General features: G+C 61.3%; 2 protein-coding genes across 2 annotated transcripts; one reads left to right on the top strand and one right to left on the bottom strand.

Annotated features, from left to right (window-relative positions):
• The first annotated feature begins 238 nt into the window (after positions 1-238).
• On the top strand, positions 239-4442 carry IDH2 (isocitrate dehydrogenase (NADP(+)) 2). Its single transcript, XM_051628893.1, has 11 exons — positions 239-373; positions 1349-1440; positions 1850-2015; positions 2383-2543; positions 2632-2775; positions 2898-3034; positions 3139-3290; positions 3369-3481; positions 3550-3647; positions 3741-3833; positions 4117-4442. The coding sequence occupies exons 1-11, from the start codon at positions 283-285 to the stop codon at positions 4199-4201; spliced, it is 1332 nt and encodes a 443-aa protein (XP_051484853.1). The 5' UTR covers positions 239-282; the 3' UTR covers positions 4202-4442.
• Positions 4443-5257: 815 nt separating this feature from the next.
• ZNF710 (zinc finger protein 710) lies at positions 5258-27479 on the bottom strand. The gene is made up of 7 exons (XM_051628887.1): positions 27439-27479; positions 25896-26032; positions 25062-25093; positions 7922-9332; positions 6944-7135; positions 6364-6538; positions 5258-6214 (listed from the first exon to the last, which is right to left on the bottom strand). The coding sequence occupies exons 2-7, from the start codon at positions 25911-25913 to the stop codon at positions 6042-6044; spliced, it is 2001 nt and encodes a 666-aa protein (XP_051484847.1). The 5' UTR covers positions 25914-26032; positions 27439-27479; the 3' UTR covers positions 5258-6041.
• Positions 27480-27487: the final 8 nt, after the last annotated feature.

The raw sequence follows: 27487 nt of genomic DNA, 5'->3' as shown, positions 1-27487 counted from the left end.
CGGTGTCCCCCAGCAAGTGGCATCTTCCCCCCCCGCCCCGTCACCCACCCGGGGTGGGGGGATGTGGGACACCCCAAAGAGGGTATCCCCACCCTGAGTGGTGGTGGGGGGGAATGAAGCAATGGCCAGGACCCCGCCGCAGGGCCCCGCGCGGGTCCCTCCGGGGCCCTCGGAGGGCCCCACGCGGGGGGGGTCCGGGTATGCACCGCCCCGGGGAGGAGCGAACCGCGTCCCCGCTCGGCCGCCACCGCCTCCGTCGTGTCCGCCCCGTCGCGCCCCGCCATGGCCGCCCGCTACCTCCGCGCCGCCCCCGCACTCGGCCTCCTGCCCCGCAGCGCCCTCCCCGCCACCGCCGTGGGGCAGCGGCGACACTGTGAGTGGGGGGGTCACCTTGGGGGGAGAAGCCCCCCGTGTCCTTGGGGACGGAGAGGGAGGCTGCTCCGCCCCCAGGAAGGGTTGGGAGGGGAGTAGTTGGAGCCGTAGCCCCCGCTTGCAGCCGGCCCTGGGGAGTTTGCAACCGGTCACGGACCCACGGGGGGTTTTGCAGCCGGGTCTGGTCCGGGGGGGGGGGGGGGGAGCGGCTTGGTCTCGATTCCACAGGGGGTTTTGCATCTCAACCCGCAGACAGATTTGACTCCTAGAGGGATTTTCCCTCGGTCCCACGGGGGGGGTTTGCAGCCCGGTTTGGTCCCGGGGGGGTTTGGTCCCGGTCCCGGTCCCGCGGGGGTTTTGCAGCCCGACCCGCAGCCAGGTTTGGACCTCAGAAGTTTTTGCTCCTATTTCCAGTTCCACGTGGAACCATCTGTAACCCGGGTCCATCCCCGAGAGGGGTTTGCCCCCATTCCCTGTCCAACGGGGGGGTTTGCACCCCAGCTTGTGCCCGGGTTGACCCTGGAGGAGGTGGTTCCTGGTCCTGGTCCCACGCGGGGTTTTCCCGCCCGACCCGCAGCCACTTTTGGCCTCCTGAAGGGCTCGTTCCTGGCCCGGGTCCCAGATCCGCGTCCTTTTGCAGCCCAGCTGCACCCGGCGCCCCACCCCCCGGAGGGGTTTGCCCCCGGTCCCGCTCCCACAGGGGTTTTGTAGCCCGACCCACAGCCAGGTTTGGCCCCCGGAGGGGTTTGCCCCTGGTCCTGGTCCCGCTTTGCACCCTCACGTACCCCCAGGCTGGGTTGGTGCAGGGGGGACGTGCACCCCAGTCTGCACCCCAGCGGGGTTTGTGCCGCGCCCTGCGCCCCGCCCTGTGCCGTGCTGGATGGGCCTCGTGGTCCCCATGGGACGTGGCCTGTCCCCAAGCCGGGTGCGGAGCCGTGGGTCCAGGCACGCGCCCCTAACACCCCCTGCTCCCCAGATGCCAACAAGCGGATCAAGGTGGCCAACCCGGTGGTGGAGATGGATGGAGACGAGATGACACGGATCATCTGGGCCTTCATCAAGGACAAAGTGAGGGGGGGTCCTGCTTGGGGAGCAGGGGAGCGGGCGGGTGCCATGCAGGGGACAGGCAGGCCCTGCCTTCCCCGTTTGCCCTTTGTCCGTATGTCCTTCCGTCCGCAGGAAGCAGGTGGTGAAACCAGCAAGAACTTCCGGTGGGATCTGGAAGTGAGGGGGTCCTGGGCAGGGGGAACCGTCCCAGGCAGGGGGGACTGTGACAGGCGGGGAAACCATCCTGGGCAGGGCAACCATTCTGAGCAGGGGGGACTGTCCCAGGAAGGGGGGACACTCCTGGGCAGGGGGGGCCATCCCAAGCCAGCAGGCAGGGCTGGGCTGGGGCTGGTTGTGCCACGGTGCACGGTGCTACCCCCCCGGGCACCCCACCCCCGGGTCTCCCCCCTGACACTCTCTGGACCCCCAGCTCATCCTGCCCAACGTGGACGTCCAGCTGAAGTATTTTGACCTGGGGCTGCCTCACCGGGACAAGACAGATGATCAGGTCACCATCGACTCGGCACTGGCCACCCAGAAGTACAGCGTGGCTGTCAAGTGTGCCACCATCACACCAGATGAAGCCAGGGTGGAAGGTGGGCAGGGGGCGAGGGGGTGCTGAGCCCCCTGTGTGTGCCCAGCTCCCTTGGTCATCAGTGTCCCTCCTCCCCACTGGCTCAAGTCTCTGATGGGCTGGGGGCCTCAGGCTCAGAGCTGTGCCCCTCCACACACACCCTGGGGGGCTTGGGGGTGCTGTGGGGACCCTGCAGGTGTGGGGCCAGGGACAGAAGGGTCTCTGCCCGGTGCCAGTCACGAGCCCGTGCCAGCTGTCCCTCCCTGGCTGTCCTGGCAGCGGGCTCTGGCATCGGCCCATGGCACAGAGGAGCCGGGGGGGCTGGCAGGGGCTGGGCGGTGGGTGGGGGCTGTGCCCGGCGGGAGGTCCCTCACTTCTGCACGCCATAGAGTTCAAGCTGAAGAAGATGTGGAAGAGCCCGAACGGCACCATCCGGAACATCCTTGGGGGCACGGTGTTCCGGGAGCCCATCATCTGCAAGAACATCCCGCGCCTGGTGCCCGGCTGGACCAAGCCCATCACCATCGGCAGACATGCCCACGGTGACCAGGTGAGCCCAGCGTGGGGGCTGCCAGCAGCGCGGGGGCTTCGGCAGCTCCTGCCAGACCCTGCCTGACCCTCTGCCCTGCCCCTCGCAGTACAAAGCCACTGACTTCGTGGTGGGCAAGTCAGGGACCTTCAAGTTGGTCTTCACGCCGAAGGACGGCAGCGGAGTGAAGGAGTGGGAGGTGTTCAACTTCCCCGGCGGCGGCGTGGGCATGGGCATGTACAACACAGACGAGGTGATGGGGGGGCTGAGGGCAGCACGGGGTCCCTGTGGGGCAGTGTGCCCTGCTGTCCCTGGGGCACCTGGCCGGGCTGGCAGGCTTGGGGTCCCACAGGGATCCACGTGCTTCCCTCGCAGTCCATCTCGGGCTTCGCGCACAGCTGCTTCCAGTACGCCATCCAGAAGAAGTGGCCTCTGTACATGAGCACCAAGAACACCATCCTCAAGGCCTACGATGGGCGCTTCAAGGACATCTTCCAGGAGATCTTTGAGAAGTATGGGCTGAGAGGAGCTGGGGGGCAGAGCTGCCCTGGGGGGGGCTGCCCAGGGGTCCCAGGGGTACCTGGTGGGCACAGCTGATGCCCGCCCGGGCCCCCAGGCACTACAAGACGGAGTTCGACAAGCTGAAGATCTGGTACGAGCACCGGCTCATCGACGACATGGTGGCCCAGGTGCTCAAGTCCTCCGGCGGCTTCGTCTGGGCCTGCAAGAACTATGATGGGGACGTGCAGTCTGACATCCTGGCCCAAGGTGTGGGGTGGTTTGGGGCAGTTTGGGGTGCTGTGGGGTGGGCTGTGCACAGTCGCCCACCTGCCCGTCCCTCCACAGGCTTTGGCTCCCTGGGGCTGATGACCTCAGTGCTGGTGTGTCCGGACGGGAAGACCATTGAGGCAGAGGCGGCCCATGGCACCGTCACCCGCCACTACCGGGAGCACCAGAAGGTGGGTGGGCGCTGCCTGCATTGGGGGGCTTGCAGTGGGCTGCTGGCTGAGCCCCCCTCTCCCCTCAGGGACGACCCACCAGCACCAACCCCATCGCCAGCATCTTTGCCTGGACGCGGGGCCTGGAGCACCGGGGCAAGCTGGACTCCAATCCCGAGCTGATCAAGTGAGTGGGGTGGGGGCACCGGGAGTCCCCAGCCCTGGTAGAACTCCACGGTGCTGGTGTTGCTGGAGCTGTGGCTGGTGTTGCCATCCCCAGGTTCGCTCAGACGCTGGAGAAGGTCTGTGTGGAGACAGTGGAGAGTGGGACGATGACCAAGGACCTCGCTGGCTGCATCCACGGCCTGGCCAAGTACATGTTACTCCAGGGTGGAGTGGCTGCTGGCCACAAGGGCCAGCTGGCCATGCTGGATGGCCACCACATGGTCCCTGGGGACTCAGGGTGTCTTATTTATGGTTCGTGGCGTCCGGCCATGCCCGTGGCTATGCAGGGATCACATCCCGCCCCCATGGCTGGGCTGCTGGAGGGGCTCTGCCCCCCAGATGGGCTCTGCCCCCTAGATGGGCCTGTGGTGGGGGGCAGGCAGGGACCCCAGTGGCTGCAGGACGCCTCCAGCCCCTCTTTCCACCCACAGTGTGAAGCTGAACGAGCACTTTGTGAACACCACCGACTTCCTGGACGCCATCAAGAACAACCTGGACAAAGCCCTGGGCAAGTAGAGGAGGGTCTGGGGGCTACCCAGCCCCTGTGTCACCCGGAGGGACAGGACCCGGCGCCACCGACATGGCTCAGGAACAGTCAATTTTTATAAGCAGTTTTCTAACGAGTGTTTTTAAAGCTTTTCTAGCAGGGATGTGTATGGCTGGGGGGGGCCCAGGGGGGTCTGTCCCATGCTGACCCATGTGTGATACCCTCCCACCGCGCGGTGCCAGCAGCCATTAAACACCTCACCGTCCTGTGGCTTGTCGTGGTGGCACAGATCTTGTGGTGGTGGCACCACTGGGGTGGTGGCACGGATATCTTGGGGTGGAGACGTGGGGAGGGGGAGAAGAACTGGTGTTTATTTGAATTCTTGCTGAACATTTCACACCCAGGAGGTGAAGAACTAAAGCACTGCAGGGCAGCTGGTGGCTCTGTGTCCACGAGGGCGGCACACTGGAGTGGCACGGCACCCACCCAGGACCCCCACCTCATCCCACTGCCTGGGGCTGCCACTGGCAGCAGCCAAGTCCCCTTGGCTCAGGGTTGGGGTCTCACCTGGCCTGGGGTGGGGAAAAGCATGTGCCAGCTTTTTGGTAAAGGGACTGAGGTAGTTGGGGGGGGCGCATGGAGGGGGCTGTGGGGTGGGGGTCAGGGGGTGCCACCCCCCAGACCCATCCTGGGGCTTCTGGAGATGGGGTGGATGGTGCTGTGGGATGGGGAGTGTGGTGGGATGTATGGGAGTACCGGTGCCCTCTGGGGCTCTGCCTAGCACAGGAGTGATGCTGCAGGTGCTGCCCAGCCCCTGCCTCACAGCAGGGAAGGTGGGAAGCTGGGATGGGGGTCCTGGTTCCAGCTGCCACCCCCATGGCTGCCCTGGCCTCTTTCTCCCCCACACCCCCTGAGGCTGCCCCAGCAAAAGCCTTTTCCTGAGCCCTGGAGCAGCTTTGGGGGGCAATGGGGAGGTGTCAGTGCTCAGCTGTCCCACCAGCAGTGTGATCCCCCCTGGTCACCAGCCCCCCCAGCACCACCACAGCCCCCTCAGCACCCCCCACAGACCACACACATCACACAGGTTTACAAAGCACATTGGTTGAAGGAAACTGAACTCAGTGAAAAGATAAATCCAACCACGCGGCACGTCTGAAAAAAATAAATTACTTTCAAAATACCATCATTTGCTCAAGTTGAACAGGGTTTGCCCTCCTTTAAATACTGCGCTCGCGGCAGCTGCTCCCTACCCAGAGCTGCTGTGTCCTCTGAGCTTTGCCACTAGTTTGTAAGAAAATACTCTGCTCTGTGTGTGCCCCGTGGCCTCGCGCGGCCCCGCAGCTCTGCCCCAGCCAGGGCATGTGGGACAGAGATGGGGAAGGGTGAGAAATGCAAACCCCCCTCCTGCGGTGGGCAGAGGGGCTTCTGCCCCCCGGGGCACCGGGCTGCACCAGGAGGTAGAACAATTAGTAATGCTCATCAGGCTGGGACATGCCTTCCCCTGCAGCTTTGCGGGTGCTGGAGGAGGGGCGAGGTTGGGGGTCCCGGCCTGCCATGTGCCGTGGGGCCGAGTGAAGGGCAGGAGAGCTGCCAGAGCTCAGTGTTCCCTGGGGAGGAGGGAAGGGCCCAGCCATGGTGAGAGCTTAGCTGAGGCTGTCGAGGCTGTGGCAGGAGCTGAGCACTCAGTGTGCCTGTGGCCAGCAGCCACTGCTGCCCCGGTCCTGTCTTCACCCCAGCAGGGCTTCCTGGCCTTCCCTGTTTTCTCTGTCACCGCGCTGGGCTGGAGCCTCCTGGGCGGTGCCACAGCTCGCCAGCAACAGCTTCTCTCACCATGCCAGGCAGGGCCCTGGCAGCCTCCTCCAGCCTCAGCTACAACATGTTGTAATATGCCATCTCCTTCATGGCCTGCTGGGTCAGGGCATGCTCGTCCGAGGGGTTGTCCACCCCCCCATAGCCGTAAGAGTTCTCCTCCTCGAAGTCGTCCATCTCCTGCTGCCCGTCCAGCTCGGCATGGTCAGCCCCAGCCAGCTCCATCATAGAATCTAGGATTCAGCACAGGGACACGCAGTGATGGACTGGCACGAAGGTGCAGGGCCAGCAGCAACCCGAAGCCATCGAGAGCCCAGAAGGGGCTGTGGCAGAGAAGACCCCAGCCCCCAGCCTGTGACAGAGCAGCACAGCCTGCACCTACCTTGGCTGTCCAGGCTGATGTCCATCACTCCGTGCTTGACCTTCATGTGCCGGCTCAGGTTGCCCTTCAAGTTGAACTTGCTGGAGCAGTAGGGACACTTGAAGGGCTTGCTGCCAGCGTGCAGGTGCATGTGGCCCAGCAGGTTGTACATGCGGTTGAAGGACTTGCCGCAGACCTGCCGGCAGCGTTCCCGGGTCAGCCAGGGCTGCCGCGGGGACCTGGGCTTCGCGGAGCAGACCTCGCTCCTGCCCCCAGTGCTCCCACCAACTTCTAAGAGCAATGGGGCCACTTCCCTCCTCCCCCCTGGGGTGGGAGGCCTCAGGAATGCTGTGCTGGGATGGCTGGGATCTCCAGCACATCAGAGAAGAACCGACTGTCCTTCTCCAGCGCAGCCTGAGCAGAGGCATCTGGGCGAGCTGTTTGCCCGCGTGAACAGAGGGAGGCATCACAGAACTGCTTTTGTGCGACTCAGCACTCAACCCAGCCTGGCCGGGGAGCCCACTGCACCCTCCCGGCTCTGCTCAGCCTCCGGCTCTGCTCAGCCTCCGGATCTGCTCACCCCCCCAGGCCCCGAGGGTACCTTGCATTTGAACGGCTTCACCGGCGAGTGCACGATCATGTGTGTCTTAAGCGTCTGCTTCTGCACAAACGTCTTGAAGCAGATGTGGCACTGGTAGGGCCGCACGCTGGTGTGGATCAGCATGTGCCGCTTCATGTTGGCCTGCAGCGTGAACTCCCGCCCGCACACCTCGCACTTGAACTCCTTCACACCCTGCCAGGGGTTGGAGAGCCATGGGCAGGGGCAGAGCTGAGTCCCGGGCAGAGGGGGGGACAGGGCATGGCGCTGCCAGGGGGCTCTGCTGAGGGCCTGGGGCTAGCCCTGTGCTGCCCCGGGGCAATTCCCCCTGCCCAGTCCTGCTGCAGGCAAGATTCTGCCTCGCCCCAGATATGGTCTCACTTGCCCTAGGAATGTACTTGCAGCACTTGGAAATCCCAGGATCAGGTCAGTGCTGCTGCAGTGAGAGCAGCTGAGCAAAGCAGCACCCATGGGAAGGGGCTGCAGCCGTACAGCAGCCAACCTGGCTCGGGAGACGATGGAGACCCTTGCCCAAGCCAGCCCAGAACAGGGAGCATGGCTGGATGGGCACTGTAAGCCCGGCTGGGAGACCTGGTTCTGCTCCCCAGCTCTGGCCAACTGCTCCCCCTTGAAATAACCTCTGGAAAAGGCAAGCCCCTCACTCACAGCACGTGGCTGGAATCCCCCAGGTCACCCGGCTACAACACCTGCAGTAGGTTTGAGCCGCCCCCCCAAGGATAGAAACCCCCAGCAAGAATGGTGGCTGCACCGCCCCAGGACCCCTGCCTGTAACAATGCTCTTCCACTGCTAATTAATGACCCCTAAAGAATGTCAGCCAGGAGGGCCTCTGACCATACCCTCCATCCCCAGGGCTGGCCAGGACTCAGGGCACTGGGCCACTCCAGCACCTGCATCCAGAGCCAGCACATCTCCTGCGAGGGCACAGCATGGGCAGCCCCCCTGGGCGCCCCGTCCCCTACCTTGTGTGTGAGCGAGTGCTGCTTGAGGTGGTGGATCTGGCTGAACTCCATCCCGCACTCAGTGCAGACGAAGGGCCGGACGTTCTGGTGCTTCAGCATGTGGTTCTGCAGCTGGCTGCGGTAGTGAAAGGACTTGCTGCACTCCAGGCACTGGTAGAGCGTGGGGCCCTGGTGCGCGGCCAGGTGCCGCTTCAGCTGGGCGAGGGTGGAGAAGTCCAGCCCGCACTCCACGCAGATGTGGCAGTGGCCACTCTCGTGCTTCACCTCGTGGGCCTTCAGCTCGCTGGGGTAGGCGAAGCCCCGGCCACAGAACTGGCAGCTGTAGGGCTTGATGTCGCTGTGCAGCAGCATGTGCCGCTTGAGGTGGCTGGTCTGGGTGAAGGCTTTGCTGCACACCTCGCACTTGTGGGGCCGCATGCCCTGGTGGGTGAGCAGGTGGGTCTGCAGGTGGCTGGGCTGCTTGAAGAGCTTGTTGCAGTGTGGGCAGGAGTGGGGCTTGATGCCGTTGTGGCCCAGGATGTGGGTCACCAGGTTGTACTTGGACGTGTAGGACTTCTCGCACATGCGGCACTGCCAGCGCTTCTGCCGGTCCCCAGCCTCCACCAGGTACGAGTCGTCGATCTGCACGTTGATGTCCAGCCTGTCCAGCTGCGCCTTCTTGCTGCGCTCGCTGGTGGCACCTGCCGCCTCCAGCTCCCCTGCCTCCTGCCAGCCCAAGCCCTGCTCGCTCTTCACCAGCTCAGGGGATGCTGGCACGGGGGCCTCAGCCTCACCGGGGGAGGGGGCACCTGCCTCCAAGGGGCACCGGGTCCGCAGAGACCCCGCTGTGCCCCCCTCGGCCGGGGGGGTCTCCCCGAGGTGCAGGTCGGTGCCCCCCGGCTCCTGGCGCGGGTGCCGGCGCAGGTGCCGCAGCCGCCGGGGCTTCCTGCTGAAGGCGCTGAGGTCGATCATCTTCAGGGAGCTGCTCTGCACTGCCTGCTCCGGGCTGGGGTCCTGGGTGGAGGGCAGGGGGCTGTCCTGCTGCTCACCCTCTTCCTCCTCCCCGGTGATGGTCACCTCGTACACCACCTCGTCCTCCTCCACCTTCTCGCACTTGACCTTGGGCATCAGCCTCACCGGAGGCCGCTTCCTCCTCCGGGCGTGCTTCTCCAGGGAGGACTCTGCCTCCGAGGCCTCCTCCTCTGGCCCCTCGCCCTCCGGCTCCCCAGGCTCGGGCACTGCTGTGTCTGGCAGGTCCCCATCCAGCCCCGGGAAGAAGCCGGCGGGGCTGACGGTGGCCCCGAGCAGCTCATTCTCAGACACCAGGCCCAGGACGGCGGCCTGAGCCAGGGACAGCACCACCACCGCCTCCGTCTGCGTCCCGCACTCGCTGAACCGATCCATCTCCCGCCGCCTGCCTACACTGCCATGGCTGGGGAGGGAGAGAGGTGGTATTAGCCCCCAGCCCCTCGCTCTGCCAGCGGCTCACCCCCATGTCATCCATTTCCTGACCACTGTCCCCAGCAACCCCCAGACTGATGGAATGACGCCCCACGAGCCCCTTCTGACCCCCCACTGCTCTGACCTCCCTGCCCACAACACCCTTTTGTGTCGAGAGGATTAAATTGGCACCTTGAGAACATGCCCATGCTTGGCTTGCTGGTGCCCACACAGGGACCTGGCGGCCCCCAGCCCCCCACATGCCCCAGGGAGGATGGGAAAGGCTCCGGGAAGGATATGGAGCCTGAGCAGCAATGCCCAGCTCCCCTGATCCAAGCCAACCGAAGACTCCCATGGTCCGGGTGCAGTGGCTCCCAGTGGCCACCCCACAGCAGCCCCCATGAGGACAGGCGGGAAGCTGTCACCAGACGCAAGCGCGGAGGCTGCTGCTTCCTCCTGCGGTGAAGGATGTTCTCCTAAATATAATTATTTCTGCAGCTACAACAAAGAGGAATCCTATGGGGGAGGTAAAACAGGAATAAACTCTAAACCCGATCATGTTGCAGTCCCAGGAGCTCCTACACGGCGCGAGAGGCAATCGTGGGCTCAACACCTGCTCCCTGCCAGGAGAAACCCTGTTTTACCAGCATATTGTCCCCTTGGTGCTCGCCGCGTCCCTCACGCCGTGTCCCACCGGGTTGCCGGGACCAGGAGCTGCCGGAGCACATCAGGGCTGCTGGCAAAGCCACAGGCAGCTGCCTGCTCCTGCTGGCTCCTGCACAGCCACGATGACTGTGCCTCTGTCTGGTGGTGGCCTCTGTGTCCTCCCTGTGGCCACCAGGTCACCACTGGCACACATCATTTTGGGGAAGGGGGAGTGATGGGGATGGGGAGAAGGACCAGGGGGAAAAGGGGAAGGGCCAGAGGAGGGGAGAGACCCTGACGTCACAGAGTCAGCACCCACCCAGGGTACCGGGTCCTCTCTCAGCATCCCTCCCGTCTGAGCCAGACCTGGCCACCAGATTGGGCACCCTCGACCCAGGGACCGACGCACCCAGTGAGCGGATCCTCTGGTGCCTGCATGGATGCTGCTGTGCCCAAGCTCCCTCTGCCCTGCCATGGCAGCCAAGCACTTTGCCAGCAGCTCCAGCAACTTCTGGCCTCTGGCACCCTCCAGCCATGGCCCCCAGGACCCTCAAGCCCCAGCCCTTGCTTGGATGGGAGGAAGGTCTCAGCCAAGCATCCCTGCCTGCTCAGGCATCCCTTCGCTGTGGGGGTGGTGTAGGGGAGGGCAGCCAGAAAAGGAGGGGAGGGGGACAGCTTCAGCCCCTCGCACCTCCAGCCCCCAGTGTAGAACCCTGAGGAACTGGCAGAGAGGAGATGGGGAGGAAGAGGAAGAGGATGGGGGAGAAGGTGGAAGAGGATGGGGGGAGGAGGAGGATGGGGAGGGGGGAGCAGGAGTGCGGAGGCAGCGAAACAAAGGAAGGAGCGGGGGAGGGCAGCAGCGGGGGGAGGAGGAGGAAGGGTGGGAGGAAGGATGGGGAGGAAAAAGAGGAAGAGGAGGGAGCAGGCGAGGAAGCGGCTGCAGGCGGTCGCAGCCCGGCCCCACGGCTGCCCCTCGCCTGCAAGGACCCTCCGGGCTGGGACCGCCCGGCCCCAAGTGCTGCCAGTGGGGGTGATGGGCAGTGCCAGCCCCAGGGCCCCTGGGGGGGTCGAGGCCACCCATCCTGCACCACGGGTCCCGCAGTAGCCGCCGGGAGGGCAGAGGGGTCCCAGGACCCAGCTGCTCCCCCAATGTCTCCACCACTGAGGAGGTGCCAGCTGGACCCCCCAGCCCAGCTCCGGGTCCCTTCCCCGAGTAGAAGCACCAAGGGCAGGGGGGCTGGAGGAACAACACGCTCCCAAGACCAGCACCAATGTGTTTTAACACCACCCATCCCAAAACAGAGTGAGGCCTAGATTCCTACTGTGGGGCCCTCCCAAGAACAGGGAAGAGCTCCACTCCTCTGGGCCTCAGGATGAAAATAAAGTCCTTACGTTGCACAAAACACTTTGCACTTTTCTCCATAGAAGGCAGGAACCCCGGTACCCCAGGAACGGAGCTTTGCTGCTCGGGAACCTGAGGCCACTGAGCTGCCCCAGCACTGCAGGGGGAGGACGGGGAGCAGGACAGCTGGTTCGGTTTCACTTCTCATCTCACTTACTTTGAGTCCAGCAGAGCTGGCTGGAAATGCTGTTTCCCAACATGCTGCCAAGCCAGGGTGGGTCACGGATGTCAGCTCCCAAAGGAAACACTCCTGACACCCTTCAGGGAACCTCTGCTCCTCCCTCCCACCACTGGGCTCTGCACCAGGCACAAGCTGCTCGCCTTTCACACCCCGGCTCTCCTTGGTTGCCAACAAACAATTGTACCAGCAGTGACAAATTTAATCACCCCATTTTTCAACAAATTCAAAACTTTTCAGGGGGAAAAAAAAAAAATAATCTATGCAGAAATCTGCTACTACACTGATTCCTTCAGATTTCCTCTTGGAGCACACCCGTGCCCTGCTGACCCCTGGCAGTGATGGAGCTGCCCCGTGAGGCGTGTGTGTCTTTGTGCTCTGCTTGCCCTGTCCTTCTCTTTGACCATCCCAACTCCCAGGGCAAAGTCCATATCTGCTCCCTAGGTGCAGTGCTGAGATCTATTTTTGAGGAAGAGCTGCAGGTGTGACCATGACCAGGCTGGTGCACAGCCGAGCTGTGGGCTGGGCTCTGCTGCGGGTGCTGATTTTCTAGCTTTCCCTGGCTTTGGGGTATCACACATTTCTGTAGCTCCCTGTCCTCCCTCCCCACCCCAAGGGACCACGCCCCTCTGCCGTGCCCCCCACTGCTGGGAGGGGTCTGCTCCATCTGCCACCTTCACACTTCTCCACACCAATACCCCCCATTCCCTCACCAGTTCTGTGTGCTCAGCTCATCCCTCTGTCCCTCCTCTCAGATCAGAACAGAAAATGCATTAAACGTGTCTTAATACTGATCTCAGGAGCAACACAAGAGCAACTCCTCATCCTCCCTGGCTCAAGGCTCCAGATCCTTCCCGTGGCTCTGGCTGGCAGGGTCTCACCATCCCTGCCATGTGCCCTGGCTGAGGACTGGACCCTCCCTGGGTTCAACCAAACCCTTTGGTTCAGGGTCAGGTGCTCTCTGGCTCCTTTGCTGATGGAGACACTCGCACAACCACCCCTTTCCTGCACGAGGGGTTACACAAACACATGTGCTGGCATCCCCTCCAAAAGCCCCATATGCCACATTCCCGGTCCCCTTATTCCCATATTCCAGTCCCCACATCCCCACCTCCTGGCCCCCTGATCCCCATCTCCCATCTCTGACACTCGTGGGCAGGACGCACCCAGGGTGGCACCAGCCACTCCCAGCCCTTGTGAAACTCGGTTTTCTTTCAGCATTTCTCCTCCCACTCCAGGAAGTTTTTGTCTCCCTGTGATCTTTCTTCTCCTCCCGTCTTTCTCAATGTAGCTGGGAAGATCCTGGCTCTGCCCTGGCACATCCCTGTGCTCCTGCCCATCCTGGCCACCTCCTTGGAGCCTTCAACAGCTCCTCTGTCATCTGCCAGTCTTTAGGCACATACAATACTTATTTCTTACATAACTTTCACTTCCTTGGGTGGTTTTACTTCTATTTACCTCTCTTGCTTCATCCTTAACCCCAGCCTCTGACTCTCACACCAGACTTGTCCTTCTCTGCAGCAGCACAAGGACCCTTGTTCCTATCAAGCTCCATTTCATCATCAAAGCCCACGTCTGCTGCTCTTCCCACAGGATAAGGAGTCAAGAGCACCCAAACTCCACGGGTTCTATGAGATTTCCCTTTGGCAGCAGGAACCCCCCTCTGCCAGAAGCCTCCTTGCCCCATCTTATCTCTGCTCCATTAGAAGGTGAGTGTAGGCACACAAGCAGTGCCAGGGCCCAGCTGGCACCAGCAGCAGCCTTATCTCCTCCAGCTCACCTCCACCCCTGTGCTGGCATTACGGCTGTGTGACAAACCCAGCAGCCACCTGGGAGGACCTTCAGGACTTGTTCCCCACTGACAGAAAATCCATGGTGCAACCTCAGCAATGCAATCAGGCTGTCCCGGGTGGGTGGAGGCACCTCCTGTAGAGTTCCTTGGCTTCAGACCTGCCCTACAGCCAGTCCCCATGGGGGTTCAGCCCATATCCCAGTACTGGCCACAGCCAGGGAGAGACACCTCTTGGTGCCCTGGTGGGCTCCCACCCCATGGATGGCACTGCCAGGGCTGTGTGGCTGCCAGACACCCTTGTGGGACCCTCTTTGTGGGACCCCCACTGCAGAAGGCCCTTGGTGGGACCCCTTTGTGGGAGCCCTTTGCCAAGCCCTTTCACAGGAGTCCTTTGCAGGATCCCCCACAGTGGGATCTCCATTACAGGACACCTGTTGTGGGACCCCCACTGTGTGACCCCTCTGCAGCCTCCCAGGGCACCTGCACTGGGGGGGTCACAGGCTGCCCCACACTGTCCACAGCTCCTGGGGTGCTGGGCTTGAGCCTGACCTAAAACTGGGGCTGAAGATGACAGGTGAATTTGGGCACATGGGGTGACCCTTGGGGGTGGGGGGCGTTAAAACTTCTCCACAGTTTTCAACAGAAAATGGCTGATCAACAGATCTGCAATGTTTGCGAGAATACCTTTGATTTGAGTTTGCTTCCTTTCTTAAAAGAAGCTTTCATTTAAATTTAATAAAGGAAAAACCAGTCTTTCATCTTTTTTTGTGGTTTTCACATGAAGCTGCTCAAAGCCCCAGAAAAAAAAATTCTAAGCAGAAAAACTGTTTTCCCTGAAATTCACAACAAGCAACTGAAATTATTCATAGAAGCCATTCAGAGCATTTGTCCTCACAACCAACAACCGACGGATAAACTGGGTGTTAAAGAACAGGCCAAAGTTCTGAGGAACGGGAAAGGGCCCGCGAGGGGCCGGGCTGAGCTCTCAAAGAAGCCAAAACGATTGTTCAATTCATCCAGTCACTGTCTCCACGTTAGATAGTATCTAACTCCATGTTTTAAGGAAGACTTGTTAATGATTTCTCTAGCACACAGAAAAAAAACCCAAAACCACTCGTCGTGAGGAGGTGAGAAAGCAGAAGTGCTGCCCTGCGCCGTGGATGCGCTTCCTGGCACGGAGCGACACACATGACCCGGTGTGGAGGGGCTCTGGGTGGAGGAGATACGGGCTTGGGGGGCTTGGATTTGAAAAAGAACAAAAAAGGACACAGCCCACAGTTTGCAGTGTGATACAGATTGCATCTTTTAGTAAGATTAGGTGGAAAATGGAGCTGGGGAGAATGACGGGTTCAGGCAGCTGTGACAGCCAGTGTCTGGGGACAGGAGCAGCAGCCACTGTCAGAGCAGGATGAGCCCTCCCGATCCCCGGATGCTTCTGCCAGTGACTCTGACCCCAACCCTTATGTCCCTACTGATGGTTGCAGCCAGCAGGCTGTTAGCAAACTCCACAAGGGAAAAAGGAAAATTCTTCAAACACCTGGAGGTTACCATTGCTGCAGAACCAACGTGCCCAGGACATCCTGCTCCTGCTTCCCCTTCTGCTGACAACCCACTTTCCTCCTCTATCCCTCCATCCTGCTGTTCCTCAGTCCATTCGTCCCTGCCTGCCTGCTGCATCCTCCACTTCTCCATCCCTCCGTGCATGTATCCCTCCATCGCTCCACTCCTCCATCCTTCTGCTTCTCTCTCCCTCCACCCTTCCATCCCTCCATCCCTCCCCGCCCCCAGCACCCTCTGCTCCTCCATCCCTCCCTTGCTCCCTCATTCTTCCCGTTTCCCTGGCAACGCCCATCTCGAGCTGGAGATCTGTCCCCTCTCTCCCTCTTATCTTTCTCCTCTCTCTTTCATCTATCTCCTAATCTCCCTCCCTGTTCCAAACCTCTGTCCTTCGCTTCCTTTCTTTCTCTCTCCCTTTTCATCTCCTCCAATGTCTTCGCTGTCTGGGGGTTACAATTATTTGAATCTCACTTTAAAAAACCAGCTACTTCATTAACGGCCACGCCACCAGCCCCTCGAGCTGCTCTGCCACTCGCCTCAGGCTCAGGCCCCCTGCCCTCACCCCAGCCCCGGGTCACCCTCTGCCCAGGGACGACAGAGTTCCTGTGCCTTGGCAAGGCCTTTGCCACTTTCCTCCACTGCCCCTCGCACCACAGGGAGCAGAACTCTCCTCCCACACAAAGACACTCTGGATCGGGCAGCCAGATCCCGAGCCACCTGCTCCCAGGCCACAATTCCCAGGGGAGGATGTGTTAGGGAATCTGTGTCCCGATTGTGTCAGTTCGGCCGGGGGGCTGCGGGAAGGACCAGAGCTGCCTGGGATGGGCTGCTGGGGGGGCAGGGGCTGAGGGCTGACAGGGCAGCACAGCGAGGGGCCTGTCACAGCAGGGTCATTGCCACCAGGGTACCAGGGACATCTCCTTAGGAAACCACCATGCAGGGACCGACTGAGCCCCAGCCCATGCTGGAAGCTCCAAGGGCTCACAAGAACTTGGCTCCTGCAGCAGCTGGAGCCATACACCAAACCCCTGGCAGTCACTGCCTGGGGGGCCCAGGAACCCTCCTCACACCCCCCAGGATCCCCCAGTGCCTGATGCTCAGCACAAGCCCAGTGTTGCTTTGGGAAACCCCACAGCTCAAGCAGGGAGCAGCACCAAGCCCTGGTGCCTGGGCAGCTCTGCTTCAGGGTGGCACCAAACTGCACCCAGGGTGTCCCAGCCCTGGGGACCAGCCCTGTCCTGCTGAGCAGGGACATCCCCTGAGGCCCAGCTACAACCTCCAGGGTCTTACGGATGGGCAAGAGACCCTTCCCACCATGGGAGGGCCGAACACATGGGACCCCCAGCACCCTGAAGCCCCACGTCCCCCAGACCTGACGCAGTGGCTGTCCATGGCCAACAGCCACCCTGGGGACCCAGCACTGCTCCCTGGCACAACCCACCCTTCCCATGGGCCCCTTGTGCAAGGACAACGTTCCCCTCAAAATGACCCGAATGTGGCCTCTCTGTCCCCACCCGTCGTCCTCCTCCCAGTATCACCGAGCTCTTGGGATCTTGCTTCCAGACCTTTTTGTCCCACCATGTCCTAAAATGCTGCCGTTGACTCACACAGGAGCCCCAGAGACAAACAGAGATTAAACACAAGTAATTGGTGTCCAAAGGCGCAGGGTGAGCCTGGCTGGAACCGAGGGGCTGCTCCTGCCTGGACCCCCCTCCCACAGCCCAGCCAAAATCACCCCTGACCCTCAGAGCTCCTCTGGGTGCTCATCTGCACTCTGGGATGGATGGAGCAGGGAGAAATCCCACCCTGGCCACCCCTCAAAGCCTCCACACAGAAACCTGCCTCTCCCTTGGAAAACAATTTTTTGCTTTAAAGTGAAATAAACAGGGGGAAGAAAGACTTTCAAGTTCCTCCTTGCTGCAACGACTTCTCTCCAACATACTCCCTTTCCTCTCCCAAAATAGAAGAGCTTTTCAAAAAAGGAACTGAATAGAGGAAAGAGGAAAGAAAAAAATGGAGCCCCAAGGGGGTGGAGAAAAACAGAATGAAAAGACAGCAAAAGTAAAGAAAAGGGATGAAAAATAAAGGAGGGGGAAGAGAGAGACAGACAGAGAAGCTTTGAAAAGAAAGAATGCTCCCAGCCTGAATACAGTGTGCATGGAAAAAAGAGCGCTTGAAAAGAAACAGCCAGATGAAATGACCTCTCATTCACAGCCTGTGCCAATCACCACCACAATGTAAATCCTTTCTTCTTTTCTGCATTCTCTCTCTTTCCAGCGGGGGCAGAGGGAAGAGGAAGAAAAGGGGAGTTAATTCTCAGCATAGCAGAAAATAAATCTACTCTCTGCTAACTCCCTGAAAGAGACGCTGAGCTACTTTTAAAAATACCTCTCCCAGTGATCACACACAGATATGTAAAAAAAGTAAATTAAATTCTGCTCTGGGAAGTGCCCAGCCTGGCCACCAGCACCCAGATGAAAAGCCACCTTGCCATCCCGATGAAAAAACATGGAACAAACACCTGGAGAGAACAGATCTGTAGGAACAAGCGTGGCCATGGGAGGCCAGCGGAGATTTGGGTCAAACCCTGCAAAGAAAGCTGAGGGACAGTGAGGACAGACACAAAACTGGGGGCCTGGCGCTGTGCGAAGGGTGGGTGGATGTCAGTGCAGCACCCCACACCCTGCAAACCCCAACCCCCTCAGCAGATGGTAGCACCTGCAGCCCTCCCCAAACCAGGAGGGGCCAGACAGGCTGTACTGAGGGTCTGCACCCCCCAGCACCCCGAGCCCGAGGCAGGGGGGGATGACCCTCCTGTGTGAGAGCCCAGACTGCAGCCACTCGGCATCCCCCCCTCAGCATCCCCCCTTTCAGCACCCCCCCTGTGCTGGGGGTTAATGATAAACTGTGGGGACCTCAAAGCAGAGCAATAAAAGTGGCTGGAGGTCAGAGGAACGGCACAGAAGCAGGAGCTCCAGCACCCCAGTGTGTATGACCCGCTGCCTGGCTGTAAAAGGGAACAAACAGCCAATAATGTGACAAAGGGAACTGTGAGCCACCCCGAAGGGCACAGGCCTTGCCCGGTGGGAAGTGAAATGGCCTCGTGGGGTGGGAGGACAGAGGGAAGACCCCCCGCAGTGGGCAGGCAGTCCCACTTTCAAGAGCTGGCTGTAGCCTTAGGAACAATTTTCATGCACTTGTTACATTCCCTGTGTGTGGAGCTTGCCCAGGCACAGGCAGGATGGCAGCTGCCAGGCTCTGTCCTGCGCTGGGCTGTGAGGATGGAGAAGGGGGGACACGGGGACTGCCCAGATCCGCTCACAGCAGCCAGAAATTTCCAGCTGGAGCAAAAGGCCAGGAGGAAGGTGGACACTCTGGACCACACGTGACTGCAATGACAAGCTCAGTCTTCCCAAGAGCTGAGCAATGGCTGGGAAATGCTCCCCATGAGTCCCCAGCCCCCTCGGTGTGGGGGAGATGGTGACTGATGGCCCTGGCGTGAGCACAGACCCAAACCTCAGCACAGCAGGCAGGGAAACCCCCCCCTCTGTGCCCCAAAGTGCCACTCCCAATGCTGGGGACATGAGGGTCCCCAAGCACTGCCAGGGCTGCCCACTCCCTGCAGGGACACCGTGCCCGGGGGGCTGGGGCTGCTCTGCCCCGCGGCCACCATCACCTCATGGGCTGGGTGATATGGGGGCTGTAGCCTACAGGGTGTAATTTGAGCACGTTAATTAATACCTGACTGGATCTTCCCCAGGTACAACCCGTGGGAGCTCCCAGAGCCCAGCAATACCCAGTGCTGCTCCAAGGAGGGGCCAAGGGGAATGCTCCACTGTCTCCTGCTTCAGCTCCACATTTGCAGGCTTTGGAGAAAGCAGCGACCAATGCCCGGCGGCCCCCGGGCTGTCCCCAGGCACACCAGCTCCCAGCGAAGGGACCAGGTCCCTGAGGAGCCGTCCTGAGGCCCGGGCAGTGCTGAGGGAGGCAGGACTCGCTGTCCCCAGGAATCCCCCAGCACCGGGCACCTCCCTGCAGAGCTCATGGGAACACTGGCGGGGCCAGGAGCTCAGTAACAAACCGTGGGGGCACCTCGCTGGGGCCCACGGACTGGAGGGGAGGCAGAAGGGGATCTCTCCCTTCGTGGAAGCAGGACTGTTGCACCAGCATGGAGGGCTCAGCTGCCCACACCACAGGACTTTCAGCTCCATGGGTGAGAGGGGTTTCACATCCTCTTCTGAGCAGCTCAGCAAAGCGTGTTTGGAAATGGTTTTGGGATGGACAGAGCGGGAGGGATCCGGCAGGGGGTCCCTGATGAAATGCCAGCTGAGGGCTGAGTCCAGCTGTGCCCGGGGCTCTGTGGGGAACCCCACAGACACCCCACATGGCTTTCACTTCCTTGAAGCTCAGCAAAAAGGTTTCCAGGCCCTGGTGTCTGCACATCACAACACCCTTCTCTAGGCCCTGCCCTGGTCCTGAACACCCCAGCCCCAGGAACACTCCTCCAAAACACCAAAATTTGTCGTTAAATGAAATAATCCTGGGGCACAGAGCCTGGCATGACTTGGATGAGGCAGCTGGGACAGTCACAGGTGACACCCGAGCCCACAGGGGCAGGGACTGACGTGGGACACACCTGCGAGCCGGGAGGCCCCAGGTGTGCTGGGAGAGGGATAACGGGAGGCACGGCAGCTCCGGGCTGGGCGCTGCAGAAAACACCTGCTGTGTGTGTAACTTCAGGCTCTTTGAGAGCCTAAGAGGGTCAGCTCTGGGGGGTTACTTTTTTCTTTAAGCTGAGTTATATTTGGTTCCACTTCTGACCCAGCTGAGAGCCCCCAGGGTGATCTCTGCAGCCAGGCTCCTGCACGGAGGCTCCGTGCGGGCTGTCCCTCACCTCCCGAGGGCTTCAGGGCAGGAGGAACTCGGATTTTGGAATCTGAGCCCCAAAACACATTGGGTGGAGCAGCAGGGAGCAGGGCGATGCCAGACACACCTCTGCTCTCCTGGAGCTCCAGCCAGACCCTCGGGCAGGGACACATCATGGCTCACCCTGCACGATGCCCAGGGCCCCCATCTCACACTTGGGGGCGAAACACCCCCAGGCGATGTGCTCGGAAAGACCTTAGTGTGGGATACAGTGGAAAACACTGTGGACAAACACTGGCCGTGACCAAGAGGGGAGGGAATGTTTGTACTTTTAACTCATCTTAATAAATATTTTATGGTGCGTCCACAGGCTGGTTTTGTCTAACACTTTGCCTTCACCATGGCAGCGCCGAGGGCAAAGCTCACGTCGAGTCTGCTTGACCCACCCCAGTCCCTGTTGCCATCACCATCTGCTTAATTGCTGCATTTTGCACTCTTTCTTCTTACAGCAAGAAAGTCCTATAAATATACGGAATATTCAGCTGTTGAAATAATTTCCTTATATGTGTCCCTTGCTGATAATCATGGAATGAAAGCAAACCACTCAAGCCCCCATAAATCAAGGCCCGGTCTCTGCAGACGAGTTCTGCAATTACCCTGATGGGCTTCACGATCTGAACGGCCAAGGCATAAAATGGGGAAGGATGAGAAGAAATTCAGCAAAGATGCCTGGCACCACGGGCAGGAAGGGCTCTTTCAGTTCTCCCAACAGTTCTGTCTTCTAGGAAGTGTTATTTTTTCTCTGGAGGACACCTGTCCTGTCCCCACAAACCCTGGCCGCGGGTCTGCGCCAGGAGCCAGCAATGAGCTGGTGGACCCAGAAGACTTGTGAGCAAAGGCTGACGGCTCAGAACAGCCACAAGGAATAAACACCAACATCTCTGGAGCAAAGCCCATGGGTGCACCAAGGAGGGGGACTGATCAGTGCCTCAAAGTTGTAACTCACAGACGGCTCAAAAAACCTGAAATCTTTTGCAACTGGCACAGGGCACAGAGGTACTAAAGTTCAGACGTTGTGGTGCCCCCATTTCAGATGGCTGAGGGATCAGTACTGAGAGGGGAAAGACCTCCACAAGGAAGGAGAGTCCTACAGTCCCTGTGGATGAATGTCCTAGCTGGAATGGCATCCAGCTCCCCAGAATACCCATCTGGAATACATGGGGAGCCAGCATCCCTGGCACACAGCAGCTGCCCAACATCAGCTGCTGGCCGGGCTGGGCCTGGATATCCCTGGTACCTGCCAGGTCATGCCTGGCAAGGTCTGGGAGGATGCCCAGGAGGGCTTATCATGGCCCAAATCAAATCTCTGCTCCTGGGAGTGCCCAGGGATACTGGGAGCCCCTGACCCAGTGTTTGACACCCCCAGCCAGGGGCTTCCCCTTGAACCCACTCAAAAAGCCTCAAGACCCCAGCATGGGCACAGGGCTACGAGAACAGACCGAGGGAAAAACACCACACAGAGAGAACCAACAGAATTATGGATTTGACAGAAAAAGCAGGGAAAGGACAGGGAGCTCTTTAAGAGCTGGATACTACAGAGGAGCAACGAGAAAGGGCAGCAAGGGGAGAAGTGACCCAGACCCAAGGAGCACAAACATGAGACAAGGCTGAAAGCAACAGGAAAGATAAATTTAGAGGCAGCCGGCGAGTGCTCTTCCTCCTGCAGCTCTTGCCTGTCCTTCCTCCCCCTCCTCTCCCTCCACTGGGTGGCCCACAGGGTGCTCCAGCCCTGGGGAGCTTTGCCTGCCTGGGGCAAATCCCAGCTCTATCCCAGCCCATCCTGGCTGTAGCCAGGGGACAAACCCAGCCCTGCCACCGTGCATGCTGTGTGACACGGCACAGCACCAGGGGAGGGTGTCAAAGATACAGTGGAACACGGAGCCCCAACAGGTTCATTTCTCCACCTGCCATTCATTTTCCCACAAAATTCCCCTTTTTGACTCTCCCACCACCTGGACCCACACCCTGTACAAAGCAGAAACGTGGCTTCACATCCACGAGATGTGGAAGTAAAACAATGAACAAGTCCACGTGCTGCTTCCCCAGTTAAAGCACATTCTTCCCCAAACAGCTGCACTGAGATGAAGCCTTTAAAGGACTGACTGATACTTCCTTCTTAGTCAACCCCTCTTTGTGCCTGTCACTCCCTGGCTGCTCCAGGCAGGGCCCGCCAGGGTGCAGGGCCCGCAGAACAGAGTGAGGGGAAACGGGTGAAAAAGAGAAGTTTGGTTTTAACCAAGTTCACTCGTTCCTGTCACACTATGTCACAGCACCCATTTCACACCCACCTGCCCTCAAAGCTGAGTTTCTCCCTACAGCTCTGGAGCCTCCAACCCGTGCCCTTTCCCTCCTCTGAGCCACTTTTGGCAAGAAGTGCCATTTTTTGGGGCAGTCACCATTTCACCAGTTTCCTGCTGGCCATGCTGTGTTTCCAAGCTGTGCGTGGCTGAGCCTGCTGCCAAACCCCCCCAAGGCCCTTCATCCCCCAGGAGCCCTTGGCAGCTGGAGCAAGGGACGCCCCGATCCCCTCCATGCCCCAACACCCCACACAGACCCTGCTCCAGGGACAGCCAGGTCCTGCCAGCTCAGACCCTCTAACTCGCTGCCCGTGAGACCCCCCAACTCCCAGTCTCACTCCCATAGATTTGCACAAACTCCTTTGGGTCCCCAGCCTCAAAGAGGAATCTGTCCATTTCAAACGAGAAATGATGTCTTGGGTTGAACCCACTGGTACATCTCTGATGGCCCTGGGCTGCACCTTGGTCTGATCCAGCTCCTGCCCTTGCTGCTCTCCATCACCTTGTTATCTTTTTTTTTTTTATCCCAGCTGCAAGGCTCACCAAGTTCCACATGAACTTTCCACAAGTTTTTCTTGCCCTACACACTAACAAGCAACCTGGACACTGCCTGCCCCCTCATTTTCTCTGCTGTGAGATCAGAGGTGGCCAAGGAAGGAAGGAAGGAAGGGTGGGAGATGAGGCTTTTCTTCCCGCTCAGGAATGTTCGCAGCAATCCAGGAGACCTGGCATCTAAAAAACAAGGAGTCTTCATCCCCCCAGTCACTTCTTTACCAAAACACCTCACTTCAAGGAGAGGGGGACAAAGGGAAAACACACAGCACCAGAACACAGTCCCCTGTCCCCAAGGTCCAGCCCTGCAGGACGGGCTTGGGGACTGCAGCAGGGACCCTAACTCTGGCTTGTCCTGGCACAGGAGGAGATGTTCTGGGTCAAGGGAAACCAACCCCAGGCAGTGGGGCGCAGGGAGCAGAAGCAAGAGAACGGGCAGGAGACCCTCGTGCTGGCCACCGTGGGGGGCTCAGCCTTCTCCCTGCTCCTGGCCCAGTCCTGGCCCCACAGGACACCCTGGATGGGACCCATGAGGATGGTGCCGAGGAGCCCATGCTCCAGTGGACGTGGAATCAGGGTGCGCTGCTCAACAAAGAATAAATGCAAAGTAAACATGAGGAGTGTGGGCACTGTCCAGGCTCACAGGGTTCCTGCCGGTACAAACCTGCCGTCTGCCCGTCCCTCGCCATTCCCAGCTCACCCCCCTGCATGGTGTTTCCCAAAACCCTTTATCAATACAAACCCTTGTGCACTGCGGTCCAGTAAAACCAACTACAAACACTTTCCAGCAGTTAAACCAAACCCTGTTCTCACAGGAACAAGAGGAGCCCAGGGAAGATGCCACAGTTCCCCCCACATCGGACCCTCCAAGCCCCCCCACGCCCCAACACCAGTCAGGAATGTTTCTTGGTGCATGGCGGAGCTGCAGTTGCTGGGATCTAATTCACTGTTTTTAGGGATATACTGTGGCTGCTGTTCAAAGAGGGCATTAACAGGAGTCTCCTCACAGAAGAGAAGCCCGGCCCTGCTGGGACCTGACCTGGGCTCTGCTGTGGTGGCTCCCAGTAAGGGGACGTGCCTGGGGGATGCGGGTGGGGGGCTGTCGCCCAGGGGCGGCAGCAGGGGGGACCTGCCACAGGAGGTGTTTGCTGCCACAGCTGCTTCTCCCCACTGGAACTGGTGACCCCAGGGCCACCAAAGAGGACGCTGAGAGCCCCTACCCCCCTGCCATGGCTGCAGCCAGCCCGGACGACAGGAGGGGATGAGACCCTCACGGTGCGTGCGGAGACCCCGACGCGAGGCCGGTTCCTGTGGGCAACGCCAGAGCCACCGAGCCGAGGTCGGGCTGTGGGATGCCACCCCCTGCTCCCATCACTCCCCCTCCTCCGAGTTGCTTACAAAGAAACGGCTAATGATTGAGTAATTAATTACAACTAATGAAACTGCTGCATCCTGTTGATGAACAGAGGGCTACACCAGGGCATCGCCGGCAAACCCCTGGCCCCCCAGAGGACAAAGCAGCCCCGGTGCCCCCAGACCCTGCCAGGGGCCACCCCGGGTCCTGACACTGGGCGAGCTCGGACAGAAAGCAGCAGAGGGCCCGGCCGGGTGCGGGACGGGGCAGGACGCGCTCACAGGGTCACCCGCCCCCCCGGTTCATTCCACACCCCCCCGTGGCACTTTCTCCCTGTTGCTGCACATGCGGGGGGCTCAGCTGGGGCAGCCACCCCCGTGCTGGACCCCAGCACCTGCAAACTGCCCCCAAACTTCGGGAGCGGGCAGAACCCCCGGCTTTGCCCCCCCGACCCAGCTGTCCGCCCACCCCCGTGAGAAGAGTAGGGGGGGAGAGAAGGGGCGGCCGAGGCGCCCCGGAGCGCTGCCACCCCACAACCGCCCTCTCCCCCCGCCCGAAGCCGCGTTACCTGCGCGGGGTCCCCCCCCCCAAAACACACACCCCAGAGCCCCCCCCAGCAAAGCCCGGCCCGGGGCGGAAGGCGACAAACCCTCGGGGGCCGCCGCTTCTCCTTCCCTCCCTCAACAGGTCCCGACCCCGCGGACGGGAGCCGAGACCCCTCTCCCCCCTAAAAAACCCCAACTTTCTCGGAGAAAGTTTGTGAGCGGCGACAGGGGCGGGGGGGGCGGCCCCACGTGCGGAGCGGACCCCCCCGAACCCAGCCCGGTTCCCTCCCGCCGCCATCGCTCCCGTCCCCGCGGCGGGGAAGCTGGAGGGGTGAGGGGGAGAAAAGGGGTCGGGGACATCCCAGGGGCCCCGTCTGTGGACTGCTGGTCCCCCCGCGGGGCTCCGGGGGGCGGGAGGGCGGGGATCCCGGCGCGGGGACACACGGACGCGGGGACGCACGGACACGACTCACCGCTGGCTCCCGGGGCGGCGGCGGGCCCGGCGCTGGGTGCGCAGGAAGGAAGAAGAAGGAGGGAATGAGGCAAGGGCTGACGTGAAGGGATGTAAAAACCGGCTCCTCCTCACCCGGCCCCGCGGCCGCCCCTCATCCCCCCTCGCCCGCCTCTTCCCCCACACCCCCCCCAGCCCCTTACAACCCCCTCCTCAACCTCTTCACACCCCCCACCCACCCGGCAAGACGGGCCCGCCCTCGGGACTGGGAACAAAGCTGCGGGGGGAGCTGGCGATGGGGACGTGCGGGGCAGCCCTCCCCCCGCCCCGACCCCCAGAGCCGTGCGGGGACTGGGCGGGCGCAGGGTCGGGGCTGGTCCCGTCCCCGCCCGGCTCCTCCACCCAAGGTCCCCCCAAGGGGTTATTTCACCCCGGGGATGCGCGTCGCTTAGTTTGAGAGGGGGCTTATCCACCTCCCCCGGGAAGGGATCCTCGGGTGGGGAGGGGGAAATACCCTGCCTGGGGGAGCCACGTCCATTGGGATGGGTGCTGGGACCCCCGATTCCCCCTGTGGTGATGGGGAAAGGTGGTCAGCACCCCAAAAAATGTAGGGGGTTATGTTGTTACTCCCCCCAAAAGAGAGTAGCATTGAGGGTGATGCAGGAACCCGGGGGTCTCGGGGGGTCACACGGGCTGTTTGCCCCTGACCGGGGGGCAGCGGTGGAGGGAGAGGCCAAGGTGGGGAGCAGGGTGGGGCAGGTCCCCAGAGCAGCGGGTCACAGCCAAGGTGGATTCTCCTTCTCTGGGACCTGTTTCTGTGTGTGTATATGTGTTCTTGGGTGAAAACTGGTCTCACCGATCTTCTTGGTGCCATTAAGTGGCTTCTGTCCTCACTGGCCAGGCCGTGGCTGCTGTGGGACGGGCCTCGGTCGAGGTGAACGTTCACCGAAACTGGCGTTTCTCTCCCCAGAGTGGAGCTGGGCCAAGGGCCGCCTGCGCAAATGTTGGCAGATTAGGGCTGCGAAGCCGGAGGGCGGGAACGGCGCTCGGTGCCGCCACGGGACGGCTGGAGGGGTCTGGAGCCCGCAGCCCACCCACCTGTTGGGGGGCAGCCCCACGGCGGCCCCACAGCGGCCCCAGCCAATCAGGTTGAGGAGAGATGAGGCTGCAGCCAATCAAGACAAGGAGAGATGAGGCTGCAGCCACCTCAGCCAATCAGGTGAAAGAGACGTGAGGCTGCAACCAATCAGGGGAGCCCCCACAGCCTATTGCAGCTGAGAACACCCAGCGTCCACAGCCGTCTCAGCCAATCAGGCGTGGGAGAGGCGAAGCTCAGCCAATCAGGGGCCTGCAGTGGAGGCCAGGGCCTCCTGTCCCTCCTGGGGGCCATCTTGGGGGGCCATCGCCAAGGAGCATCAGCCCGGGGACAGGCTGCGGGGGGGTCTGCAACTATCCCAGCAAGGGCCCGTGGGGATGGAGACCCCCCGGGTTTCTGCCTGGCAGGGGCAGCACAGCCGCCATTTGGGTTCGAAAAGGCCTTTAAGGTCATCACACCCCGCGGCTGACCTAACTAATGGTTACCCCCCGCCTTCGCTCTCCCCCATGGTGAATCCTCTCCTTGTTGCCCACGATCCCATGAGTGGGTCACGCCACCTCGTTACGCCACGCCCGGGTGATTTCCCGGTGTTAATCACATGCCCTGTTGGGTTTCCTGGTCCTTTCAGAGCTCCCTGTTGCCCCCGCCACCTTGGGATGTCCCCCCTCTCCCCTCCCAAACAACCCTGAGGGTCCTGCACTGCCCTGGCCTGGCCCCGCTGGCCCCGTACGGTGGATCGGGGGGGTTGGTGCCCTGATGGCAGCTCCTGCTGGGGATGGGGCAGAGGAAGAAGGGGCGGCAGGCCATGGGGCAGGGGGCGGCAGGGCAGGGGGCGGCGGGCCATGGGGCAGGGGGCGGCGGGCAATGTGGCGCCGGCGCTTTAAGAGAGGGCGTGGCCTGAGCCGAGCCCCGCCCCTCCCGCCGTGGCGCTGGGGCCGACGCGCCCCCTGGCGGCGCGCGGGGCCGGTGCGAGCCCCGGTAATGACCCCAGGGTGAGCCCGGAGCGAGCCCCAGCAGATCCGGGAGCGGGCTCGGAGTGAGCCCCGGTGTGAGCCCCGGAGTGGGCCGGAGAGAGCCCCGGTATGGGCCGGAGAGAGCCCCGGTGTGAGCCCCGGAGTGGGCCGGAGAGAGCCCCGGTATGGGCCCCGGAATGGGCCGGAGAGAGCCCCGGAAAGAGCCGGAGAAAGCCCCGGTGTGAGCCCCGGAAAGAGCCGGAGAGCGTCCCAGTATAAGCCCGCAGGGAGCCCCGAAGGAGCCCCGGTGTGAGCCCCGTGCAGGCCCCAGCACCTCGTGTCAGACCGACCTGCTCCCCGCGGCGCCGCCGAGCCCAGCCCCCCGGTGCTCCCGCAGCA

This window comes from Apus apus, chromosome 10, assembly GCF_020740795.1.
Source record: "Apus apus isolate bApuApu2 chromosome 10, bApuApu2.pri.cur, whole genome shotgun sequence".
Lineage (NCBI taxonomy): Eukaryota > Metazoa > Chordata > Aves > Apodiformes > Apodidae > Apus > Apus apus.
This window is presented reverse-complemented; position numbering and strand designations above follow the sequence as displayed.

Excerpts from the sequence above, each read along its gene's own strand:
- ZNF710 (XM_051628887.1), bottom strand. Across the intron at positions 7,136-7,921 it reads AGCACTCGCTCACACACAAG|GGTGTGAAGGAGTTCAAGTG; the intron begins GTAGGGGACGGG and ends AACCCCTGGCAG. Across the intron at positions 6,215-6,363 it reads CATCAGCCTGGACAGCCAAG|ATTCTATGATGGAGCTGGCT; the intron begins GTAGGTGCAGGC and ends GCTGAATCCTAG.
- IDH2 (XM_051628893.1), top strand. The coding sequence starts at position 283 with ATGGCCGCCCGCTACCTCCGCGCCGCCCCCGCACTCGGCCTCCTGCCC. Across the intron at positions 3,035-3,138 it reads TTCCAGGAGATCTTTGAGAA|GCACTACAAGACGGAGTTCG; the intron begins GTATGGGCTGAG and ends CCGGGCCCCCAG. Across the intron at positions 3,834-4,116 it reads TGCATCCACGGCCTGGCCAA|TGTGAAGCTGAACGAGCACT; the intron begins GTACATGTTACT and ends TTCCACCCACAG.